Genomic DNA, 23,655 nt, shown 5'->3' with positions numbered 1-23,655 from the left:
CCCCCCCCACCCTCCGCGCACAGAGCTAGCTGGCCAGGAATCGCTCAGGCAACATGAGTGGTTGACATCATGGCACTCGAGCGCTAGCAAGCGTGCTCTCACCCTGGATGAGGTCTTACTGCCTGCACAAGCTCTTGCTGATCACACAGTGGCATCACACAAAAGGGAGCAACCAGAGGAAATCAAACCCCTCCTGAGTCTAATTTTAATAAGTAAATAAAAAATACTTGTAGATGTCAGATTTGGGTAGGGGAAAAAAAAAAAGAGAGACAATGACCACTTTGGTCCTAGAAGGGATTTCCCCTTAACACGGGGCATGTCTCAAAGGTCCCTTTGTTATCTGGAGATTTTACCCTTGCATGGTGTCCTACACTAGCAATGTTTGCATATCGTTAGCACCATACAACTAGAGTAAAGCAATACATCATGTACATTATCAGCACTTATCCCAGTAATGATTCTTACCACTGGGGACCTGCCAAACGCAGCGGCCGCTGCCGCAGCTGCTGCACTCATTTGGGGGGAGATGTTATGAAGACTGGCATAAGCCGCTCCAGGACTAGTCAACTCTCCATTCATCCCAGCATGTGGCACAATCCCGAACGGGGTAGGGTATGGGCATGGGACTGCCATGGGGGTCCTAAGGCCCACTGCTAGAAGAGAGAGTGAGAAAAAAAAAAAAAACTAGGCTGTAGAAACGAGTGCCATATATACAATGCATACAGTACAAACTTGATGAAGTTCCAATATCCTATAAAGACTTACACTAGGACTTGCATATTATATGTGCGGGTGTTTAAACATATATACATATTTTACAATACACCACAACATACTGAACGATGCAAAAAGTTGACTGACATTTATTATACGCATAGATTTCCATCACACTCCATAATAATGTTTATATGGTAAGACCTGGCAAGAAAAAGGGTATTTTACAACTAAAACGTGTACATTTTTATATTCCTTCTTGGGTCCTACGGGCCAATTTAATTCTGCAGTCATTCACTCAACCTTGGAATCGGGCATCTTGTGCTTAACTGCAACACTTCTTCTCATCCAGGCCCCATGTGCAATGTGTGGGACCAGTGACAACAACACAAGTGTAAATATGCATACACAGTATAAAAAGAATGAGGTGGAATGGGAGATGAAAGAAACATTTTATTATTAACACCCTTCCTCTATCGAGAGTTTTCATCTTGCATAACTGGGTGGGAAAAACAAACCCCAAGCTGATCTGTACAGTAGATCAAAATATACTCTATGTTATACATATATGTTAATAGAGAGGGACCCCACGCTTTTGACCATAGGGGGCGACTATACTTCCAGGGGCATAGTTGTGCTGTGAACCACTTTTTCCTTCCACTAGCCAACATTACACAAGCACACCTATGTATAGGAAAACTAGTTACACAATAACATCTATCTTACTTAGCGCGTCAACTCCTGGTGGCTTGCCAGGCATGGGTCGCAGTCCACTAGAGTTGCTGCCAGGTGTGGGAGCATCAGTTCTTGGAGTGGGTGTGTTTGATTTTGAAACAGGAGTCGTAGACTTCTCATTCTTCAGGGAGGTGAGAGAAGGAGCACAGGTGGGATATGAAGAGAACAATATTTAAATCGGGCACAAACATTGAATCGTAAACATGCTTGTCATTAGTTAATGAAAACATGCAAGAGTTTCATCAGCATCTCCCTGTCACTAGCAAATAGCTGAATCTCTAGCTGAATCAAAAGATACAACGTGCTAAATGACTTGAAACCTCCCAAATGTAAACAGTTTGTTGACTTTAGCTGGGTGAATGTTTGAGGTTTGCAGCAGAGTAAACCTTTAAGTCAAAAGCCCTAATGGACGAGTCGTAACAAAACTGCTTTTGCAATCATATCTTTCAAGTATCTATTCATAACATAGGAGTGTACAGCCGGACTGTGTAACCAAAAGAGCATGGCTGGAAACACACCTGCAAGGTACACTCAGTGGACATGAGGATAACACAGAAGGTGGTGACTGATCCCAATAAACACATTTAAAAAAAAAAAAAAAAGTGCTACATTTCCCTTGTCTAAGAACTTAAGAATGGAAATATTTCAGTAGTTTGAGTGATGCTATAGCATATTTCTCTACATACAACAGGTTTTATCCGGACCGACAAAGACTGAGTATTATTAGAATAGATAGGCATATACTAAGACCATATTAGTCTATTATCTTAAGGTGTACACATAAGATAATAGAATAGATTGTGTGATACCTTTTACTGAATAACTCACAGACTGCAGTATGCAGTTTTTATTCCCCACAAATTTCTTATGCAGTGATCAGTTAATACTCGAGCAAGAGCCCTGATGTTTGCAAGCTAACACATACATTGTAAGTATACGCAAATGCAGTAGACAACCAACAATGTATTACTTTCAAGACAAGTATTTTCTTACATGGCTGAGTTCTTTGGACTTAGAAGAAGGAGTACTACTCGAGGACGCAATGGAGGCTGGACTTATAGGAGCATCTTTCTTTAAAAGCCTTGCTTTGTCTAAGCCGTTCTCCCGTGGAGAATGTGCTGGGCTTCCTCGGGGAGAAGAAGGGTCCTGTCAACAAAAGACGAGATGTTACAATTCCTGTACCGGTAACGTGTTAACGGTTAACGTGACGCTCAACACCAACAACTCATGCAGCGCAAACCTAAAGCAAACAACCCTCAAATGACAGCAAACACAGAATCTAAAATAAGCAGAACACACACCTCATTGGAAACATCCACCACCAGGTTATCATCACTTTTTTCCCCATCACTGTCCTGCATGGAAAATAAAGCACTTTTTAGAAAATCATCATGTGCAAACAGTAACAATCAGGAGGTATCAGTCCATCTAGTTTATGGTGCCCTCATTAAAACACATATTTTACCATGCATTAGACAAACTAAACTCCGGGCCTTTTTTGAGGGGGGGAAAGAGAGAGGGGGAACATACAGTAGACGAGATTCCAGTCCCCTTCGTTCATTTTAAAAGTCAGAATTAAATTCCATATGGCGATTATGAAAGTATTTGCATTGGAGCAGGAATATGAATTGGGAATCGACAAAGCGTTCATCACATTACTTTTACCTGAAGCTAGTTATTTATTGCAAATTAGATATAAAGGATTCCTTTTCAACCCCTTAGGATTCCAGTCAATCGTTAGAAAACAGGTAGTTTTAGAACACAAGCTAGACTGCGAGATGATCTTAGTAATCACGGCAAGGCCGCACTTATAGTGCGGCGATGGCGACACGACGGCACGCTGGAAAAATCAATTTGAAGTGCCTTCCAGAGATCGCGACCAAGCCGTCGCGCGCTTCTTCTATAAGCGCACGCGATGGCGTCAATACATTTGTTTTGACGTGATATCACGTCGCTGTCGCCATCACTGTAAGTGCGGCCCAACAAACATTCTACTGCAACTTACTTATCACAAAGTAAACGGACATACAATATGTACTCTACTTATTACTCCCAAAACAAATACATGGCTACAGCATACCAGCACTGTGTACACAAATACACCCTAAGGAAATATCTATGCTCTGCTTCATGCTCCTATAAACATATTTGTTTGTAAAAGATAAAATACATGCCCACATTTAACTGAAACCAACATGTGACCAAATACAGAAAAAAACATTAAAGAAAGCACAGAATTACTGTAACCTGTGTGTCAGATTACAGTCTGTGGCTGTTGGTTTTCTAAATGAACAGTCGCCTCAAGTAATTACAGCCCACTCATGTAGATGGTATATATATATATATATATATTTTTTTTTTAGTTTATAGAAGTTATTTTTATACTCACATAACGAGCTGCTATATCTTTCTCTTCGGTCTTCTGCTTTTTGCTGTCTGAGGAATAATCTGTTGAATTTCTGTGTTTTTCTGCAGTTCTGAAACTTGCTGATGGAGACACTGAAGAACTCTGCAAAGAGAGAGAAACCAGACAATTAGCCAAACGTATGGGCGAATGCCTATTATACATAATATTTAAGTGCACAAAGTATGCCCTTAAACTGGCTCACAAAAAGCAATATATTTGTAACCCATTTACTCTTGTGATCAGCTTCCTAAAACATACTTAATCTTAAAAGCAAAATTGAAACATGCTAATGTACATGTATGTATGTATACAGATGTAGAAGGCCTATTCGTTCTCTCTGGTATGACATGTTGAGATGTACTGTGATATACTGCCCCACAATTTCCATAAAATCATATGGAAACTCTGATAATATATTGTGATATGTTGTGTTATACAGGGAAACAAAGGTCACGCACTACTTCTGTGTGTGTGTGTTTACACTGCCACACAGACACAGCCACACACACACACACACACACACACACACACAGCTTATAAGTCATATGCAGGGCTGCTGGCGGCGAGCTGGAACTGTCGTGGACCTTTCTCTACCGCTTGGCAGTGCCCAGGTCAAAACGGTCCTGGGCACAGTACAAACAAATGGTCTCCGGCACTGGTCACATTAATCGAGTAAAAATACGTTAGAACTTTCAAAAACTCTCCAGCACATGGCAATGGATGTACACTTTTCCAAAGCAAAATAGCTACTACAAAAATGGCTAGCATTCACAAGATAGAGTGGTTAGCACAGATGTCATTGGAAGATGGCCTCATATCAAAATGGACTAGAAGAAAAGCGTGACACACTGTGCTCATTTGCATGTCATTACCCAGAATCCCTGGCGGCAGTGGAAGCCCTGTATGACAAGAGATAATGGCGAAAGACAGGATTGCAGACCTGTCTACGACATGTAAACGTAGCCACAAGTGGCATTTTTGTTTGTGGTGCACTGTATGGTGGAGGATTTGAGTCACTTTTTACCCACCATAACTTTTTTTTTAATCTGCAACATAATCAACACACTTCTGAAACCCAGTAGCCAAACCCCTTAGCTTCAAATGTAAAAAACAAAACAAAAAAGTTTAACGCACAAGCAACTACGGCTGCGTCCCTGCTCATGCTTGAGAGCGGTGACGTCACCAGCTCTCCAAGCATGAGCGCCGGGTGACCTGGCAATTTTGCAAGCGCGCTCGTGGGGGCATTGGGGGCTTGTTGAGCGCGTATCAAATTCAGTTTTTTTTGTCTCGCCAAGCTTGCGAGAGCGTGCCCACGCCCAAGCGCGCGCGTACCGCGTGAGCGGGGATGGGACAATTTGAATTGCATAATCTAAACTCGGCAAGCTCCGCACGCTCGCGCTAGCGTGGTCGCAGCCTAAGTCCCGGGCCATAGAGGGGTGGGGAGAGCGGAGGCGCGCTAACGCTGAGGCTCGCCTGCTTCAGTCAGCGCGATTGCACGGACTTGCAGGCGAGCCAGCGTGCGCGAAGGGAGCCGGGGGGAGGTGGTTGGAGGCGGGGCAGTGACGTCGTTGGGCCAATCGCCCGCGACACACTGACGTCAATGTCACGGCGCCGTGACGTTGACGCTGCTTAAGGTTGATTGGATGTTTTCCGCCGACAGCGCGCTGAAAAACAGCTTGGCGCTCGGCTGAAAACTCCAAAGCCTCTGCACGCCTGCGGACGCTCGCGTGAGCCCCCTCTCAATGCATCCTCATTGAGGATGCAGGGGCTCAGCGCGGAGCGTCCGCACGCCTCAGCGCTGCTTGTCCGTCTATGGACGCAGCCTAAGGCCTGGGACATAGTAGGGTGAGCCTTGCTGGGCCGCGCTGAGCAGATGCACTTACCCCTGCATCTGTCATCTGCGTGGCTTTAGCAGCCGCTTCCGCATGTGTGCGGAGGCTCAGGTATTTTGGAGAGACAGGCAAATTTAAAATTTGCTGCTCAGGGAAACGGAGGAGCGGTCACGTGACCGCTCACATTAAAAGGGAGCGAGGGACTAGCCCCGCCTACGCACCGCCCCCAAAGCGCGCTCACTGCCTCGCCTGCCAGGACACAAAAAAGGTCCAGTTTGAGCAGGTGAGGCAGAGCAGGAGCGCTGGTTAGCGCGGCCCGAGGCACCATGCCCGAGGCCTAAGACTAAACTGGTAATCTACTACTATTATTATAGTCCTAGTGTATTACATTACAAGCATTTTTTTTTAAATCTGACAGTAAGAGACATGTACAGTTAAAGTAACTAAAAAGTTAACATTCCTCAATGCAATGAAAAGCACTGTACCGCTTACTCAGTTATGGAAATGGTCAATTATGACATGTTATTGCATTATCTTAAATATTCACCAGGGAAGTCAAGATAACTCATTGCCAAGGTCAATGCTAATGACTTCTCATTTTTAAGCGTTCGCCTAAAATATCCTCAACCGCACATAAAAACCAACATAAACTATTATTTGCAGTGTAAACATCACAAAAAAAAAGTATTTGCAGTGACAACTGTTTACTCAAAAATCAATATTATGTATTAACATGTAAACTGCTGTTGTTTTTGCATGTTGGGAAATACATGTCATGAGTACACTTGAACCCTGAGAGCCTGAAAGCTTTGTACACAGTATACTTTCTAAGAAAAAAACACATGTTGATCTAATAAAATGCACAAAAACCTATGATAACTCTGCAGTTCCCCAGGACCAACACAGTTGCAGCAAACATTTGGATAGTAGGAGTACATAAAAATAAGTTGCTTTACCCTTTTTTTCCCATTTAATGCAACAGTAAATATTTAAGTCAATAAAATTAGACATGTCCTCACTTTCAATACCATGACATTGAAGCAGCAATCTAAGCATAGGATTGAAGCATGGTGTCACCAGAGCTGAACCCCATTAATTTCAGCTCGGGGTACTCCCTGCTTCCCGAGATACTTACATCCGTATGGCTTACCGGTATATCAGCGCTGTTTAACGGTCCTGGTTACGTGGGCCAGTAGGAAGCTGCACTGGATGACATCACGACCACCCAAGGAAAGCAGGTGCTTTGAACGTCGCCACTGCATGAACCACAGCTAATCTAGCCACTGCAGGCAGCCCCCACGGAGGTATCTCCGGAAGCAGGGGGTCCTAGAGCTGAAATGAATGGGGTTCCGCTACGGTGACACCCTGCTTCAATGGGGGTATCCTTTTCCTAAGTGTCACTTATATCGGAAGCACTTCTTTCCATTATGTGTTAGGCCGAGTCCATAGAAGGACAGGCCGTGCTGAGGCGTGCGGACGCTCAGTGCTGAGCCCCTGCATCCTCAATGAGGATGCCTTGAGAGGGGGCTCACGCGAGCGTCCGCAGGCGTGCTCAGGCTTTGGAGTTTTCAGCCGAGCGCCAAGCTGTTTTTCAGTGCGCTGTCGGCTGAAAACCTCCAATGAGAGCGGGGCTGCGTCAACGTCACGTGTGTTACGTGTTATTTATACGATTGTCACATGTATTACTGCTGTGAAGCGCTATGTACATTAATGGTTGTATAAATAAAGATATACATACATAATTTTATTTAAATACACTGTCCGCTTGGACTGCTGCTGTAAAACATAATATTGCTTTCAAATGTTGTTCAACTTTGTCACCTTTCCTTCAAATCGTGGACCTGATCAGATTTCTGAAATCCACTGAAGTGCCATATTAGGCCGCGGGCATGGTCAGCGCTTAGTAATATGGTGCTCTGCGGGGGTGGGAAGTGGCCCAAGGGGACAATATGGTGCTCCAGGGGGGGGGGGGGGAGAAGTGGCCCACGGTACCGCCTTCCCCCCGCCTTGCCTCGCAAGCGTGCTCACTGCCTCACTGGCCAGGACAGGCCAAAGCTCACGCTGACGAGGCACAGCGTGCCTCAGCACGCGAGGCTAGAGTATGGACGCAGCCTTAATGATAAGTCAGTTGGGAACATTATTCATAATGGACTGAAAAATGACAAATTACTCCATTGAAGAGATTGTGAAACGACATGTTAAGTCGTCTCTGTGCTGCATGTAACATGATAAAATACCATGCTAATATGACCACTTCTATATTAAAACGGTACATGCTGTATAGTCTATTAGGTACAACTGAGCAAAACAATTCCAATGGGAGATACTGTAGGATGAGTCTAACAATACTGGTGAATTACTGTAAACTATTTGGCTGAAAGTGTGATCTTAAATCTCTCAAGCCCATGAAACTTCTAAAAATATAAATCTCAGACCATCCTCGTTCATTATAAAATGTTATTTAAACAACTGCACTCAATGTCAGACGCTTTTTTAGTTTGCAATATCAATAAAAGGGACTTCTTCATAGATGAAATTATAGTGTGCAAAGCGTTTAGAAGCTTTAACTTTCCAAAAGCTTTCACCTATGGAGAACTCTCTTCAATACATGAAAAAATACACAAACTTAGGCCAACATTTACTAGCAAACTTTATCCAGATCTAAAGGACCAAAATGAATTAATGGGTGATCAATGCACTATTTACAAAAATCTGACACCTATTCGTATTTGTAGGCGGACGCTCACAGAGGTATGCAAGGGAGACTGGTTATGGTGAAATTAAATAAGCCTTTTATTGCGCCTGTTTCCTTAACATCAGGAAACCATCCAAACAAGGTGTAAACAAAGCTTCTGTTCAATTGGGAGTATTTCTAGTGAAATACTATGCAGTCCACAACTCCCTTTAGATAAGCATGTCTCCCAGCCCCAAACATATATCATGAAATGAGCAGATATAAAAAGTCTTATAAATGAAAGTCTTATCTGTTCCTTGTGGTTTGGAGGGAAAATCTTCTCTGTTCCTGGTTGCTACCTTTTCCTCAGGGTTTGTCAGCATTCAGGTTTAGAAGTTTCCCCTGTGTCTTGAAAGCAGCACTGCTGTTTCTTCTGGCAGGCTCAAGACAACTGACTCCATGCTCAGTCTTACAAGTTGTGTGAGATTCAGGCACAATCTCCCTTTCTGTTTCAAGGGCAGGCTTTTCTAAGCAACCTAATCAGGCAGGTGGTGTTTGTTAATTGACTACCAGCAGTTAACCACCAAACTGATGGATTAGAGGCATATTTCCTGAACAGGGATAACTACCCTGTTACAGTATTCTTAACATTTTACATCCTTGTGTAAAGGATTTACCAATGCAATATCCTACATTTGTGTTTTTTCTAAATAAATCAGTTCTCTAGCATTAGATAATACTCGCTACATTTATTTTTATATTCAACTCTTAATGCCCTTTTAAATGAGTTTTAATATACAGAGCATTCTTTGATTTCTATAGCAGGCTTTGCAGACCTCCAAGCAGTGCAAGATATTTGCAACACTTTCCTGTTTCTGATCATTTGTTGCCAATACTCCCAGCAGTTTGAGCTGCAAACTGTAACAATAGATAATGTTGCCCAAGTCATGTAAGAATACATTGTTGCTGCCAAGTTACACTGACTAAAGGATTGATTGAAACTGAAAAGGCAGCCATTTAGTGAACCCTGGGAAGCACAGGATCTTTGCTGATCGATTACAGGACAACTAATCAATCGACAGCTTAGGTAACCAATTTTCAATAAAAGGTCATCAAAAGGTTGCATATACTGTATTACAACAAAAATATATATATATTTTTAGGTGCCGCTTGGATTGCCTCTTTAAAGTTAGTTTGTAAACATGGTGAGCGGAGACTTGGGAGGGGTTTGATTTCCTCTGACAGCGGATACCAAGGTGCGTTCAGCAAGTGCCAGACATTCTCCAACCCCCTCTTCTTATCTTTATTGGTCCTCTGGTAAGGACAGTGTGGGCCAAGGGTAAAGAATACACTATTGGTAGGCCCTTAAGCAATTCAGAATTAATCTCCAGAGAAAGAAAAGAAGTAACATTTTTGCATCTAGTGCAGTTTGTTTAATTTAGCGAAGTCAATTAGATTAACCTGTTCAAAAAAAAGTTGTATTTTATAGGTGAAACTTTTAAGTTATGGCAGCAAACTGTGCTAAAGGCTCTATTGAAGAAGTTGTGGTACTGCCACACTACAAACAGTACCAAGGACCTTTGCAAATGTTTTCTTCTAGAGTTTGACCCATCAAATAAGTGCAGAACTAAAACAAATACAGATGATAAAATGTTAGTAATGGCTGAAAGCGTCTATATATACACACATCCTTGAACTTTGTCTTCCAGCCGTCGTGCCTCTAAATGAAAGAAATGAGTAGTGCTACCAGGAAAACGCCCCTTATTACACCAGGGGAGATTCTTTTAATATCTTGAGTCTCAACACGTAGGACGCGATTGTGTGCACAGATAAGAAGAGCGGAAAAAACAGCAAGTTCTTTTTATTCAAGAAGTGTTATATGAGAAAGTGCCTAGAAGCTAGAGCAAGGTATGAGCAGTTAGAAAAGTAATATGTTGAAAAGGGCCTGGGGGACATACAGGAAGCAGAAGAACATTACAGAGAACTTTAGTTCATCATGTCTAAATAAATTGTGGTGTGTGCGGTTTAGGGAAACGTTGCACAACACCATTCAGACAATATAATCCTGGTTCAAGCCTAATTGATATGCACTGCACAATGAAGTAACGCGTCTTTTCTCAATAGATTGGTAGAAAGCTATACATTCAGGTTACTCAGAAGTACATAGAACAACTCGACGAAAGTACAGCAACGGAGCACAAAAGAAACTCAAAACGCCACCAACCTGCAAACCTCAAACAAAACAACTCATATTCCCGGGGCCAATACAACAGATGGAGGAAAAAAAAAAAGTGAAATAATACAGTAGAAATTGTAAGGCAACAAGCTAAAGAGCAAACATTTGTTAAAGGAGCCATCATGTCATGCGAGCCCCAAAATATACCAGATTAAAACAAATGTGAGAGATGGATATGCTGATTGTACTAAGCTTCTGACACGATTATGTCATTATGTCAATAACACTGCTTATACATTACACATGTGGGTATTTCATGTGTGCAGTGTCAACACTGCCTTAGATTTCAATACACAAAGCAAGGTTGGTATATGATAAATGGATTTAGGATGTCTAAGAAAATATGTAATGTGGTAATAGTAAAAACAGCATAAAGGAATAAAAACCTGGGTCTGAAGAGTTCTAAAATTTGTGACATTCATTGCGCTATCACCAAAATAATATGTTATCAGACTTTCTCCCATGTTGTATTGTATGTCTTTATTTATATAGCGCCATTAATGTACATAGCACTTCACAGCAGTAATACATGTGACAATCATAAATAACAAATACAAATTAACAGATCATGGGAATAAGTGCTTCAGACATAGTAACATTTCGGAAGAAGAGTCTCTGCTCCGAAGAGCTTACAATCTAATTGGTAGGAAGGAAGAGCGTAAAGAGACAGTAGGAGGGCATTCTGGTAAGTGCGTCTGAAGGGGGCCAAGCTTTATGTATCATGTGCATAGTATTAGCCACCGTGCTACTCATTTGCTTCTTTAAGTGTGATTAGGTCACCTAGAATAAGTGTGTACAGAGAAAAGAGAAGAGATCCAAGGAAAGAGTCCTGGGGTACCCCCACAGAAAAATTGATAGAGGAGGAAGAGGTGTTGGCAGAAGAGCCACTGAAAATGTGATGAGATGAGAGGTAAAAGGAGATCCAAAAGAGAATGTGAAAGAGAAGAGGGTGGTCCACGGTGTCAAATGTTGTAGAGGTTGAGTAATATGAGCAGAGTGTAATGACCTCTGTCTTTGGCAGCATGAAGGTCATTAGTTATTCTAGTAAGGCCTGTTTCAGTCGAGTGAGCAGTGCGGAAGCCAGATTGTAGAGGTTCTAGGAGAGAATAGGTGTTGAGAAAGTGGAGCAAGCGAAAGAATACAAGACGTTCAAGGCAAAAGGCAGGATGGAGATAGGTCGATAGTTAGGACAGGTAGGGTCAAGCTTGCTGTTTTTGAGTAATGGTATGCATGTTGAATGTTTGAAGGAGGAGGGAAAGAGTAGAGGGAGGAGTTAAAAATGTGCGTGAGCGTAGGGATTATAGTAGGAGCAAGAGTTTAAGGAGATGGGAGGGAATGGGGTCAAGTGGGCAAGTGGTTGAGGGAGAAGAGGAGATCAGCAGCGACACATTCTCCTCAGACAGCGCGAAAAAAGAGTGAAAGAAGGCAGGAGAAGAGTTAGGAAGCGGTGTAGTATGGGAGAAGGAAACAGAGGGGATGTTCTGACTTATGGATTCCACCTTTTCCTTAAAATAGTCAGCAAAGTCCTAAGGTGAGATGGAGGAGGAAGAAGAAGAGGCAGCTGAGGGTTGTTTGAGTAGAGAGTCAAAGACAGTGAACAGTTGGCGTGGGTTAGATTTGTGCGTGTTGATTAGTGAAGAAAAGTAGGTTTGTTTAGCCTGAGAGAGGGCAGAGTTGAAACAGGTTAACATAAATTTGTAGTGAATGAAGTCTACGAGTGTGTGATATTTCCTCCAGAGGCATTCAGAGGAACGCAGCATGTGCGTGTGGGAATTTAGCCAGGGTCTAGGGTTAGAAGGGAGAGGACAGCGGAGAGAAAGCGGGGCATGTAGATCAAGAGAGGAGGATAAGGCAGAGTTGTAGTTCCTGACCAGGTTGTCAGGGTCTGGAGCAGAACTGAGAGGAGAGGAGCGTAAAGTGGAATCAAAGGCTGGTAGGTTAATAGAGCGTAGGGTTCTGCAGAGACGAAGGGTAGATGGAGATGAAGGGGAGAAGCGAGAGAGAGAAAATGAGATGGTGATGTTAAAGAGGTAATCCAAGCATCTTAAAAATAATAATGAATATATATATATTTATTGTTTTAATATATGCAACCATTGATTACCTTTATTGAAAACAAATGATCTAAGCTGCCGATCAATTAATTCTCCCGTGATCGATCAGCAAAATCCTGCATCCCAGGGTTCACTAAATGGCTGCCTTTCAGCTTCAATCAATCCTTCAGCCGCAGCTACAATGTATCCTGATATTATCAAGGTAACATTATCTATTGTTACAGTTTACAGCTCAAACTGCTGAGAATATTGACCCCAAATTATCACAAACATGAAAGTGTTATAAAGATCTTGCCCTGCTGGGAGGTGGACTAAAGCCTGCTATAGAAATCAAAGGATTCTCATATATTAAAACTCATTAAAATGACATTGAGTTGAATTTTAAAAAAAAAGGTAGTAAGTTTTATCTAATACTACAGAATTGAAGGGGGGAAAAAAAACACATTGAGAATATTGCATGGCTTGCTCCTTTAAAAGTACAGTGGCAGCAATACAGGCCATTTCAATTGCAGTCACACCTCCCCATTAAGTAATGCAGTGGAAGAGGTATAAAAATAGAACAATTATGTTGCAGAAAGAAGTGTGAAGTTCATGGGGAGAGATGATATAATTGGAAGGTCAGGAAAGAAATACCCTCTTCAGCTTCTGATAAAAAAAAAAAAAAAAGCTTTTATTATAAACAAAGTTACAAAAAAAAAGGCAAAACTCCATCTCTTGACGCTCTTGGGAACATGGCTAATACGCATAAAATGTATATGAGAAAAATCACAGCACTCCATAACTGGCATCTTCCAACACTCCCCGTAATGCTTCAATCAGGGACGTGAGTGATAAGACGAGAGTGAACTGTTGTAATTCTGGAACATCCACTTAGTCTACAGAAGTGTTTATTGGGAGGATGGGTGCATTTTAAAAAGTGAGTGTTTGCAGCCTATGATTCAACTTGTGCAGCCTACCAAATGAATACAAATTCATACCAGCAATTAAATGTTGGGGGAGGAATTATTCAAGCGTCTCAAATAACGTCTGCAATTTACTCTGGGAGTAGACCAAGCTTGTCAATATGGTATCGTTTTATATTCTCAGTCATTAGCGGTGTCAAAAGGACACAAAAACATGAACAAAACTAAGCCTATCACATTACAATAAGCACCGCTACCATGTTATCCAGACATGTCAGGACACACACTGTTCCCCTGTGGCAACACACTAAACTGACACTGCTCCTACAGTACGAGTCTGTCGAGAGCTTTGTGGTGGCTATAATGAGATATGCTCAAGTATTTTACTGAAATTAAAGAAGCAGCTTAGCTTCCATTACCTCTGGCTTTGTGAGCTGTGCAAACCCCAAAACAATCTCTTTGCTATGTAATATTTTTGGTATAGATCTATATTTGATATACACACATCACCCCAAAAACCCACACACTAAATATATATATATATATATATATATATATATATATATATATAATTTTCAAATATATATTTATATTTATTATTCAACAAAAAGGGATGAAATTCCTTAAAGCATATTATACTACAATGTGCATGTAGAATGAAAGACAGAGGAGGCAATTTGTCATGGTTTCATTCCAGCCCAGCTTTTCTTAAAATGTGTTCCAGTTATTGCAACACACACACACACACACACACACACACACACACACACACACACACACACACACACTTTTATCACTGTAAGGGTATCGAATTGCTATAAGCAATTATCAAATATGTTAGGTGCTTTTTCAACCACAAAAAAAGCTTCATTTTTAGTTTCCAGAGGCTGAGCTAGTTTTATGGTGTAAAAAAAAAAAGTTTCCCCTAATGCAAATTAAATTATGTTCCAGTAACTGACTTCTAATTCTACTGGCTATTCTATTTCAGGGTATTCAATTTCATTTAATCCTTAGCCACTCATTACTTTGACAACTGCCATTACTATTTTATTTATTTATTTTTACCCAGGAAAGCCTACTTTTATTCTGGTGAAATTAAATCAGAGAACATTTTCCTCAATGAAAAGTACAACCTGATATTTTAAATTATGCATATCTGTTTTTCTGCTTTGAAAGAGCCCTTTTCCCTTTTCTCTCTCAAACAGCATTCTAGTAACTCCCTAAAGTTACAAAATATTAGCTCATCACATTAAATGAGGCAGACCTGCTAACATTTTGTACATAAAATTGGTAACACTGTAGTTGCTCTACTGGTATTGGATGAGGCACTTCCGTTGGAGGCAATCATTACGTCATATCCAAACCATAAGCATGTGTGCGCACAGAGCATATAAAGAAATACATTGTTTTTAGAAGTAAGGAATGTCAACCTGGAGAACAAAACAAATTATGTCAGACAATTCAGGAACTATTAATGAATAGATAAAGTAATGTAGTATGTACAGTAAACTGTGTAAGTTGAGTATGCTATTTGTAAGTGTCAATTATCGTGGCGGCTGGAAATAAAATGATTAATTATCCTTCCTACATTAATCACAGCCTGACTGGGCATCATGGATTTAGCTTCTTCAGTGTTCAGGACTGAAGAGGAAGATAAGGAGCCAGCGGGGCAGGCAAATTGCTCCTCCTTCAATTTATTTTCATTTCAACTGTTGGGGAATGAAAGTAGGGCAGTATCGCCAGGCCATTCTGGCAGAGCACCATTATAGCTTGTTCCCATTTGTACCTAATGCTTTTGTCAACAGCTCAAACAAGAATCAAAAGCAAACAACCCACTACAAACAGACTGATGCAAGTGTGAATTGCTCACTCAACTTGCAGCTGCTCGGTGTCTGTTCAAACTCTTCACTGACAAGGTTAAGAGGGTGAGGGGGATAAGGAAAAGGCTACAACATGTTCACTGAGTGAGACAGACAGTTCTCCTGAAGCATTAGCCTGGGGGAGAGCTATGCATTCCACAGCACTCAAGATTTCAGAACCAAAAATGTAGGGCTTGGAAGCCAGCACTTTGCATTCAAATGAGTTGCAGGTGCATCCCCAAGTTAAGTTTATTGACAGCCTTTTGCTGCCCTACGATGCTGCTATAAACAACCCAATTACTGTGAGGTTCAGAGAGAAAAAAGGTACAATGTCAAGTTTCAGAACACATTTGTTTGCAGACATTAAAGAGTCGCTGGCATATGCAATCAGGATACACACCAATTGCCTCCTAATATATTATCGTTATTATTGTCAGTGGGTTGGAGGAAATGGTAAGGGCCTTATTGTATCTATATTATCCAAAGTAGCCATTCGGGCCGATTTAGGTTAAAAATAAATAAATAAATAAAAAAAAACACCTTTTGACGTTTGGGGCCAAAACAACTACTTACATACAATATAGAATTACCCCCTAAATCTGGCATGCTCACTTTTTCCAGTTAGGGCTGTAAAAATGAACAGTGTCACTTACTGAGCAATGCACTAAGAGACACTCATCGCTCTGCAGATGAGGAAACTTGCCGGCCTTTTCCGGTAACCTCAGAAAACATGGAACAATTGATATCACTGTACACCAGCAAAACTCAAAACAATTCTTCAAAATTATAGAAGTATCTTTTGACTGCTCCACAAGTCTATATTGCCCACTCTGGATATTTTGTGGCCAGTACTCATAACGTGCAGAACCAGGCATAGATTCATGTACGAATTAGGCCTGGGACATGGTGATATGAAGAGCGCTGGGCAGCGCTGACGCTCATGCTCTCCTGCTCAAGCAGGAGATTTTTCGTGTCCCTGCATGAGTGTCAGCGAGCGCGCTTGTGTGCCGGGCGGGAGGCGGGGCTAGGGCGCCACGTCACCGACGTCACGGACTGCCATTGGCTTCTGGCAGTCACGTGACCGGCCCTGCGCTTCCCTCAGCGGCAAAATTTAAACTTGTCTGTCTCCTGCATTTCCACATGCCTCCGCACGCCTGCGGAAGCGTGCGGAAGCACCGTCTAAAGCCGCGCTGATAGGGATAATTTTTCCCCTCAGCGCGGTCTTTTTGACCAAGTCCGAGGCCTAAAAAGCATAAAGTGGCAAGCCAGTGAAACGTTATTTCATTAAAATGTGCGAGCAATCACAATTTCAGTGCTTATAGACTTGAGACTGTGGGAATCAGTACACCGTTATCTGCATTTTCTTCTTTTACATCCACAAAACTCCTACACTCTAGCTAACACTAAAAGCTTAAAAATGTTCAACGCCGATTTCTGCAAAACAATAATTGTACAGATCTTCTGAACTCCCAAGCGTTACAATGTAAACACAGCAATGGCAATTCTTTTCATTTGGTTTATGGACCCTTGAAAACGCTCAATAAAGAATTTTATATTTTGTTGATGTTTGTGTTTCTTCTGACAACACCAGAACTAAATGCTGCACATAACAGATAATAATAGTAGGTAGCACTAGTGACATCTTTTTAAAGACACAGTAGAATATCAGGATTTTCGCTAAGGCAGTTGTCAGGTAAGTGTTTGAAAACATGACTGTATGGAGTTATACTCGAGTTTAATTAATGAATTATTTTTTATTTTTTATCCAGAGCAAAGCGGAAAATGGCAAATAGTGACATAATTAGGATAGAATATTTAACATATTTAAAAAGCAACTTTACACATTGTAATTTTGGCAAATCTCAAATGATTTTGCTTATTATTCACCTAATCATCCAATACCATTTACAACAAAGAAGCAAAAAATAGAACTACATGTAAAAATGATGAGAACACCAACACCACAATGTGTTCATTTAGCACCTTCCAATACCAAACTCCACTAGGTAGAATGCTGCCATTTGATGATCTGATCTGCATGTCAGAGAAGGACGGAATGTACAATGCCACCACCAATTAGAGGTCAAGTAAGCTTATGCACAGAGGAAGTTCTATCCAATGGCACATAGAGTAAGCACAAGACTGTGTATTTAAAAAGGTGCAATCCAAGCAGTTTTTTTTTGACATAGGCGTGAAGCAGGCGGTCTCTGGAACTGAACCCTATTCATTTCAGCTCCGGGGACCCCCGGCTTCCAGAGGTACAGGCCTCCAAAGGGGGTGCCGGTATCGTTGCAAAGTTTAAAGCTCCCGCGGGCCAATAGGAAGCCGAACCGAAAGACGTTACAGCTTCTGATTCTCTCGCAGGGTGCGGGAGCTTTGGAACTCTGCTATTTCATGAACCCTGGTAACCGAGAGGAGCGCCTACTGGCACCCCCTACAGAGGTATCTCCCGGAGCTCAAATGAATGGGGTTCAACTCTGGAGACCCCCTGCTTCAGTCCTATATTAAAAAAAATAATAATAATAATTGCAAGCTTGAATTGCCTCCAAGTCAAATAGCTACATATATAAATCTTTTTAAATCTTGATCTTCGAAGTCTGTTCCATAATGTAGACACCTAATGTAGTTTCTCACTCTTTTTTTTGGAGCGTCCAGTTGGTACAGGAATCAATTCTCTTATACGGTGAAGTCAAAGTAGCTAGTCAACTCCGATTGATCCAGCGATCCCCACTGAACTGTTCCCTTACTAGTGCACAAGGACAGAGTATTTATAAGTGGTCCGTTAAGTATATTGTTTGCAATGGACTCCAATTCATTTTGAAGGGGAAGGAGGGAGAAACTGAAAAAAACAAAAACAAAAACAAAAAAAAAAACAATGCATGAAACAAAATTGCCCGTCAGTGTCGTAGTTCATTTGTTAACTGGTATAGATATTTCAAGTCTGGTATAGAAAGATGAGGGAGATTGTGGAGCAGGCCTACAGCTTCATTGAAACGGTTCAATCGGTGCAGCAATCAATAGCTTATTATTCAGGTTGATTCGTCGATATTCCGTTGTCCCAATAATAGCTTTTTCGTGCTTTTAACAATTAGTATTTTTACTGATACGGTAAAAGTTTACGTTATAGCAATTGCTGTATTACTGGAAAATGTGTTATATTCTAGTTACTTGGCAATTCGCCAACGGTGTTACACAGATTAAAATAAATAACTCCCTCCACCCATGACCAGGTCTACGGAGGGGATTCCTGGACACCAGGAGATCAACAGGTATGTAGGCACCTGCAAGTTATTACGATCGAGGATCGTTCAGAGGTTGAACGAGAAGGCCCAACTGCAGAGCAGAAGCATGGAGGTCAGTAGCTGACCTCGAAAGGGGATGAACAAGCAGCCCTGGCTATGACTAACAGCAATTTATTCTGCACAGGATCACTATTTGGATACTGTTTAAGTTCTGCACATTTAATTGCACTTTAGCTGTATATTTTGTACACCTTGAATTTTGGAAAAATTACAGAAATAACTTTTACGCCACATGCACCTACAGTAATCACAGGCTACTAGAAATCCATCGCCTGTAGGTTTCACAATAACTGTAGCAACATGATATTTTATATATTAAAACAAATCAGATAATATCCAAACGGGTGCCACCTAGTAGTTAAACTAAAATGTAACGCGCTTAAAAAAAAATTTTTTTTGTCTTCGTTCACTGCAATGCAGCATATGAAACACCATTTACCAAAATCTATATTATTCTATTGGCAGCACCAGACAGGAAAAAAATAAATAATATTGTATACCTATTAAAGCTAAAAGGTTAGAAATACAATAAACTTGTGCAGGGATTCACTACAATGTTGCTGCCATTGCTCTGCTGTTACGACAGTAAATCTAAAAGCCTTGCAGTATTCTTTAATGAGATATTTGATAAGGGGGAAAAAAAACAAACAGAGGTTTTCCTTTATATAATTTCCAGACAGGCGCACATTTCACTTTGAATAGATTGCTTACGGCATTATTACATTATAGAACATACAATGTATTCCCTGTACAGTCCTACCAGAGACAAACGGAAAAGGCTGTCAGGAAATCGGCAAGAAATTTTCAAGCAGAATTCTGACACACACAGAGAAACACACACACACACACACACACACACCATGTTGAGCTCTACCCATGTGAGAATAGTCTGGTGATATGGAGAGACCGTTTATAGTACCGCAGTCAAATTAATTGGGCAGTCCCATGTAGTAGGTCAAGAAAACATTTTTCTTAACTTGGTGTAATCTTTTTCCTTAGCAATACTCAATAACCCTTTAAAGCAGGGTGTGGCCACTGCCAATCCTGACACCAACAGGTCAGGTTTTCAGGATATCACCCTGCTTGAGTACAGGTGGTGCAGTCATTATGACTGAGCCACCTGTGCTGAAGCAGGGATATCCTGAAAACCTTGACCGGTTGTTGGCCATTGAGGACTGGAGTTGGCAACCCATGATAAAGCAACAGTTATACTTCTTTACATCCTGCTAAAAAGGAGTATATGTTTTCTTATAGTGCACAAAATTCAAGCATATCCACAACTTATGTTTATCCGTGTTACAAATGATGGCTTCATAATAATTATACAAAACCACCCGTTTTGAGGATTGATACCTGGACAGTTGGATCCAGAAGAGTAAATAAAAATTGTAACAAACAACTTCAAAGTTTCTGTTTACAATGGAAAAATAAATAAAGATGAATAAAAAAACACTTTGATTTGTCAGATTGGAAAGGTGTTAATCAGGTGCATATAGCCTATTACACAAGCTGGCCTTCCTTCACTCTCGCGCTTGCAGTGATTTCCGCCCTATAAGTGCTGCTTAGTAGAAACGGCTTTATGACCTAAACACAACAATCCCCATAACATTTTTCCCAGTTTGCTTTCTACACCTCAGAAATGTCACAATTGGTTTGCACTCATAATAATGTTGTTCCTAATGTCAACAGCAATATTCCTATCGATTATTGTACTTTGAATTACACTTCAACCCTACATTTCCAGCAATATCTAATAGAAACGAACCAAAAGCTAGCTAATGACCGTGACATTGTGGCACACATATGTGATTGCTTCAATCTTCCCTTTAGATTATTCATACCAAGGCACACCAATGAAACCAATAATTCCAAGATTTACCAGATCATTTTTTATTCATGTTCCTGTGTAGCAGAAAGCAGGCTAGTAACATCCCGCAGAGAGTACTGTCAGGCCAAATCCCTCAACCACTGAAAGCACTGCCTGGATAAATCTCACTTCACTTTCCATTCTGCCAGCCACTTAGGGCAGGGCCCAGGGGAGCTCTTCAGCTTATCCCTGCTCACGCAATGTCACAGGCGCAAGCCAGAGCGGCCCACTCTGTGCCAAGAAATAAAAATGTTTAAAAAAAGAAGAAGAATGATAATCACAGATGTTAATGCATTTCACATACCCTGTGCCCTATGGCCTGTTGCTAGGGCAACGGGAGACCCACCAGTGTGCACAATATTAACTTTATGAAGTATAAGGCTCAGGGGTCATAGTCAAAGAAATGCTTAATTACATTGTGGAGGCTTTCACGGTCCCTGTGTCATGTACATACATACTTAACTCTGGAATATCACTTATGGAGTTCCCATGCACAGTCATGTTCTTCTTTGTACAAAAATGGACTCAACGGTCAAAATTAAAAAAAAAAAAAATATCGCAGGTTCGGGTTGCGAAATCAAGGAACAAATTGTAGACGTGTACATGTGTGTACACACACACACAGTACAGTGCCAATTATCAATACAAGAAGCAGATATAGTGCTAACATACTCATAAACGCCTCAAGTGTACATGTAAATTCCAACAGAGCACAGTCTCACACAATGCTTGATTTCTTTATATCCTTGTGAGTGTATTTCTTTTATTGGTGGCACTGTATTAAAGCTGCAGTCAAAGCAATATTCTACATGTGTTTTTTTTTAATAAACCAGTTCTGTACTATGAGAAAAAAAACAACTCTAAATGACATTTTGAATGTATTAAAATGTAACACGCTTTTTTGTTTCTATAGTAACCATTTACAAAGTCACATCCCCTTCCTCTTCTGAAACAGGCTCTGGCACACCAACCACAGTTTGAGCCCTGCCCTCCCTGCCTTTGTATTGTTATTTATATGACGGTCACGTGCATTACTGTCATGTTCCAAGCAAAATGAAGGAACTAGGATTTCTCGATTTATGTTTAAGCCCGAGACCACCTTTGACCTAAATTAGAGTACTGTTTGCATTCTGATCTCGTGTCGGTGAACATTAAAATAAGAATTACTTCCATGAGAGAGCCTGAAGCTAGTCAGTCATTTTAGCGGTTGTAATGGCAGTAAGAGAAACTGCTTGAAAAAAATAAATAAAAACACAACAATATTTTCTATGGAGACTCAAAATCTTGAGGTGCCAGCTTATTTAGAACGAAATTCAAATCCCATTGAGGTGCCAGTTTGATCTTATGTGAAAGATCTTTTGAATTCCTGTTCCAACATTGTAGACCCTGTCGATGGAACATTACATGCATAGCAATCTTCTGCTGCTGCATTTAGCAATCTTAAAAGGGACACACAATCCTTTAATGATGACCCCGGTTCTGCTTAAAAAAAAGGTTGACAGATTTGGGTATTTTGTTTTATTTTTTTCAAATGGCAGAAATACCTTTTCTATTTTTGTGTTGAAAAGAACTCCAGAAAACAGAAGGACTGAGATGGTACTAGAGGCTCTTTTTCAAAAAGTGATCATCCAACCACGCTCCGAAATCATCTTTAGGATTTGTTGCACGGTTGTGCTTCCACAATTTATTTTGCTCTGACAGTCATCTAAATTGAGAAGCACTAGGATAGCCTTCTTTCTACAGTATGTGCTGCGAACACGACCATATATCGTGTGAAACACCTGGGGGCAGTGGAATGTTGGTGCCGAAAACTGAAAATGATGGCTTAGGAAGCATAAACGTAGGTACTTCGGATCCTTTACATGGGTACATGAAGACAAGCGCCTTTAAGGCTGCGCTTATAGTGCCGTCGCCGGTGACAGCGATGGTGACATCACGCTGCGGTCACTGGAAAAATCAAATTGACTTGACCTCCCAGCGATTGCGACCAAGCCGTCGCTCCGTCGCGTCACTTCTACTATAAGCGCACGCGACGGCAGCAATACAAATTCAAATCTTAGATGAACAGAACCTAACACCAACAATCGACGAATTTTAGGCCTCGCATGACATGAAAAATTGCTTATGGCCTTTGGGAACCAAGATATGATTGAAGTACATACAGTTTCGCTTGGCCTTTCTCTTGGCCTTTGGGAACGCTTGAAAGGACAAAGCATCCGCGATTTATTAAAGAATAATGCAAAGAAGGTCCTCGCTTTGATTGGATGTCGTGAAAAGGTTTGATTCTGTATTTGACCGAAACTGAGGACATAACCACGGCAAATTAGATATAGAACACGCATATCTGAGGTGGTCAGAGTCCAACATTTCCCCCCAAGAAAGGACCCTGGAACCTTCAGAAAGTTTCCCTTTTGTGGGCTGTTATTTCAAGCCCTGGGTTTGCCTCTGGAGTTTTGAAAATACTGAATTAATAAGCATCTAGGCAAAAATAATCCCAGTCTGTAGGTTCTGGCTTCTTACAAAGATTTTCTAGATTTGGGAACTGCAAAAACCTTCTTGGGGTAGATACCCGTCTTTCCCTGCTGATGTTTTGTCAATAATAGCACCCAACGTTTCACCAAACAAGTACTGACCAGTGAATGTTAAGGAAACTATTTTTAGAACTATCCACCGCACATGTCTTTAGCCAAAAGGCCCACCAGGCAAAGGCAACGATATTGCTTCTAACCTGACAACATAAAGGAGGCACTGCAAATTAAGTCAATGGCATCATTCAAGATAATAAAGCTCTTAAAAATATGTTGATGTGATTACCCTGTATCAAAATGTTCTTGTAGGTCGTTATTCCAGATATGCAATGTTCTGGATAATCATAGCTGGTTTAAATATAGAGCCTAAAAGATCCTTCAAGCCTCATGGGATGTTGAAAAGATGAACAATGCTCCAAAAGTTATTGTGGTCCTTCATGCCCGGCATGCTACGGCTGTGCCAATTTTAGGAGGCTTATCCCAATATTTTCCATCCTGGTCAAAAAACGGATGCATCCTTAAAAACATTGTTTACTGTGCAGCAT

At 41.1% G+C, this 23,655-nt stretch overlaps 1 protein-coding gene across 7 annotated transcripts in view; it reads right to left on the bottom strand.

The window, feature by feature from the left end:
- LOC142493984 (transducin-like enhancer protein 4) overlaps positions 1-23,655 on the bottom strand; it is a 118,509-nt gene that overhangs the window by 19,685 nt on the left and 75,169 nt on the right. For 5 of the 7 annotated variants that reach the window (XM_075598819.1, XM_075598828.1, XM_075598843.1 and 2 more), the window contains 5 exons: positions 3,839-3,958; positions 2,751-2,804; positions 2,443-2,595; positions 1,441-1,570; positions 466-653 (listed from right to left, as the gene is read on the bottom strand). In XM_075598819.1, coding sequence (XP_075454934.1) covers positions 466-653; positions 1,441-1,570; positions 2,443-2,595; positions 2,751-2,804; positions 3,839-3,958 — 645 coding nt within the window. The remainder of the gene's footprint in view (positions 1-465; positions 654-1,440; positions 1,571-2,442; positions 2,596-2,750; positions 2,805-3,838; positions 3,959-23,655) is intronic. The other 2 variants (XM_075598836.1, XM_075598841.1) reach the window with 1 other exon arrangement.

This window comes from Ascaphus truei, chromosome 1 (assembly GCF_040206685.1).
Source record: "Ascaphus truei isolate aAscTru1 chromosome 1, aAscTru1.hap1, whole genome shotgun sequence".
Lineage (NCBI taxonomy): Eukaryota > Metazoa > Chordata > Amphibia > Anura > Ascaphidae > Ascaphus > Ascaphus truei.
The sequence above is the reverse complement of the archived record's forward strand: the minus strand, read 5'-3'. Positions and strand labels throughout refer to the sequence as shown.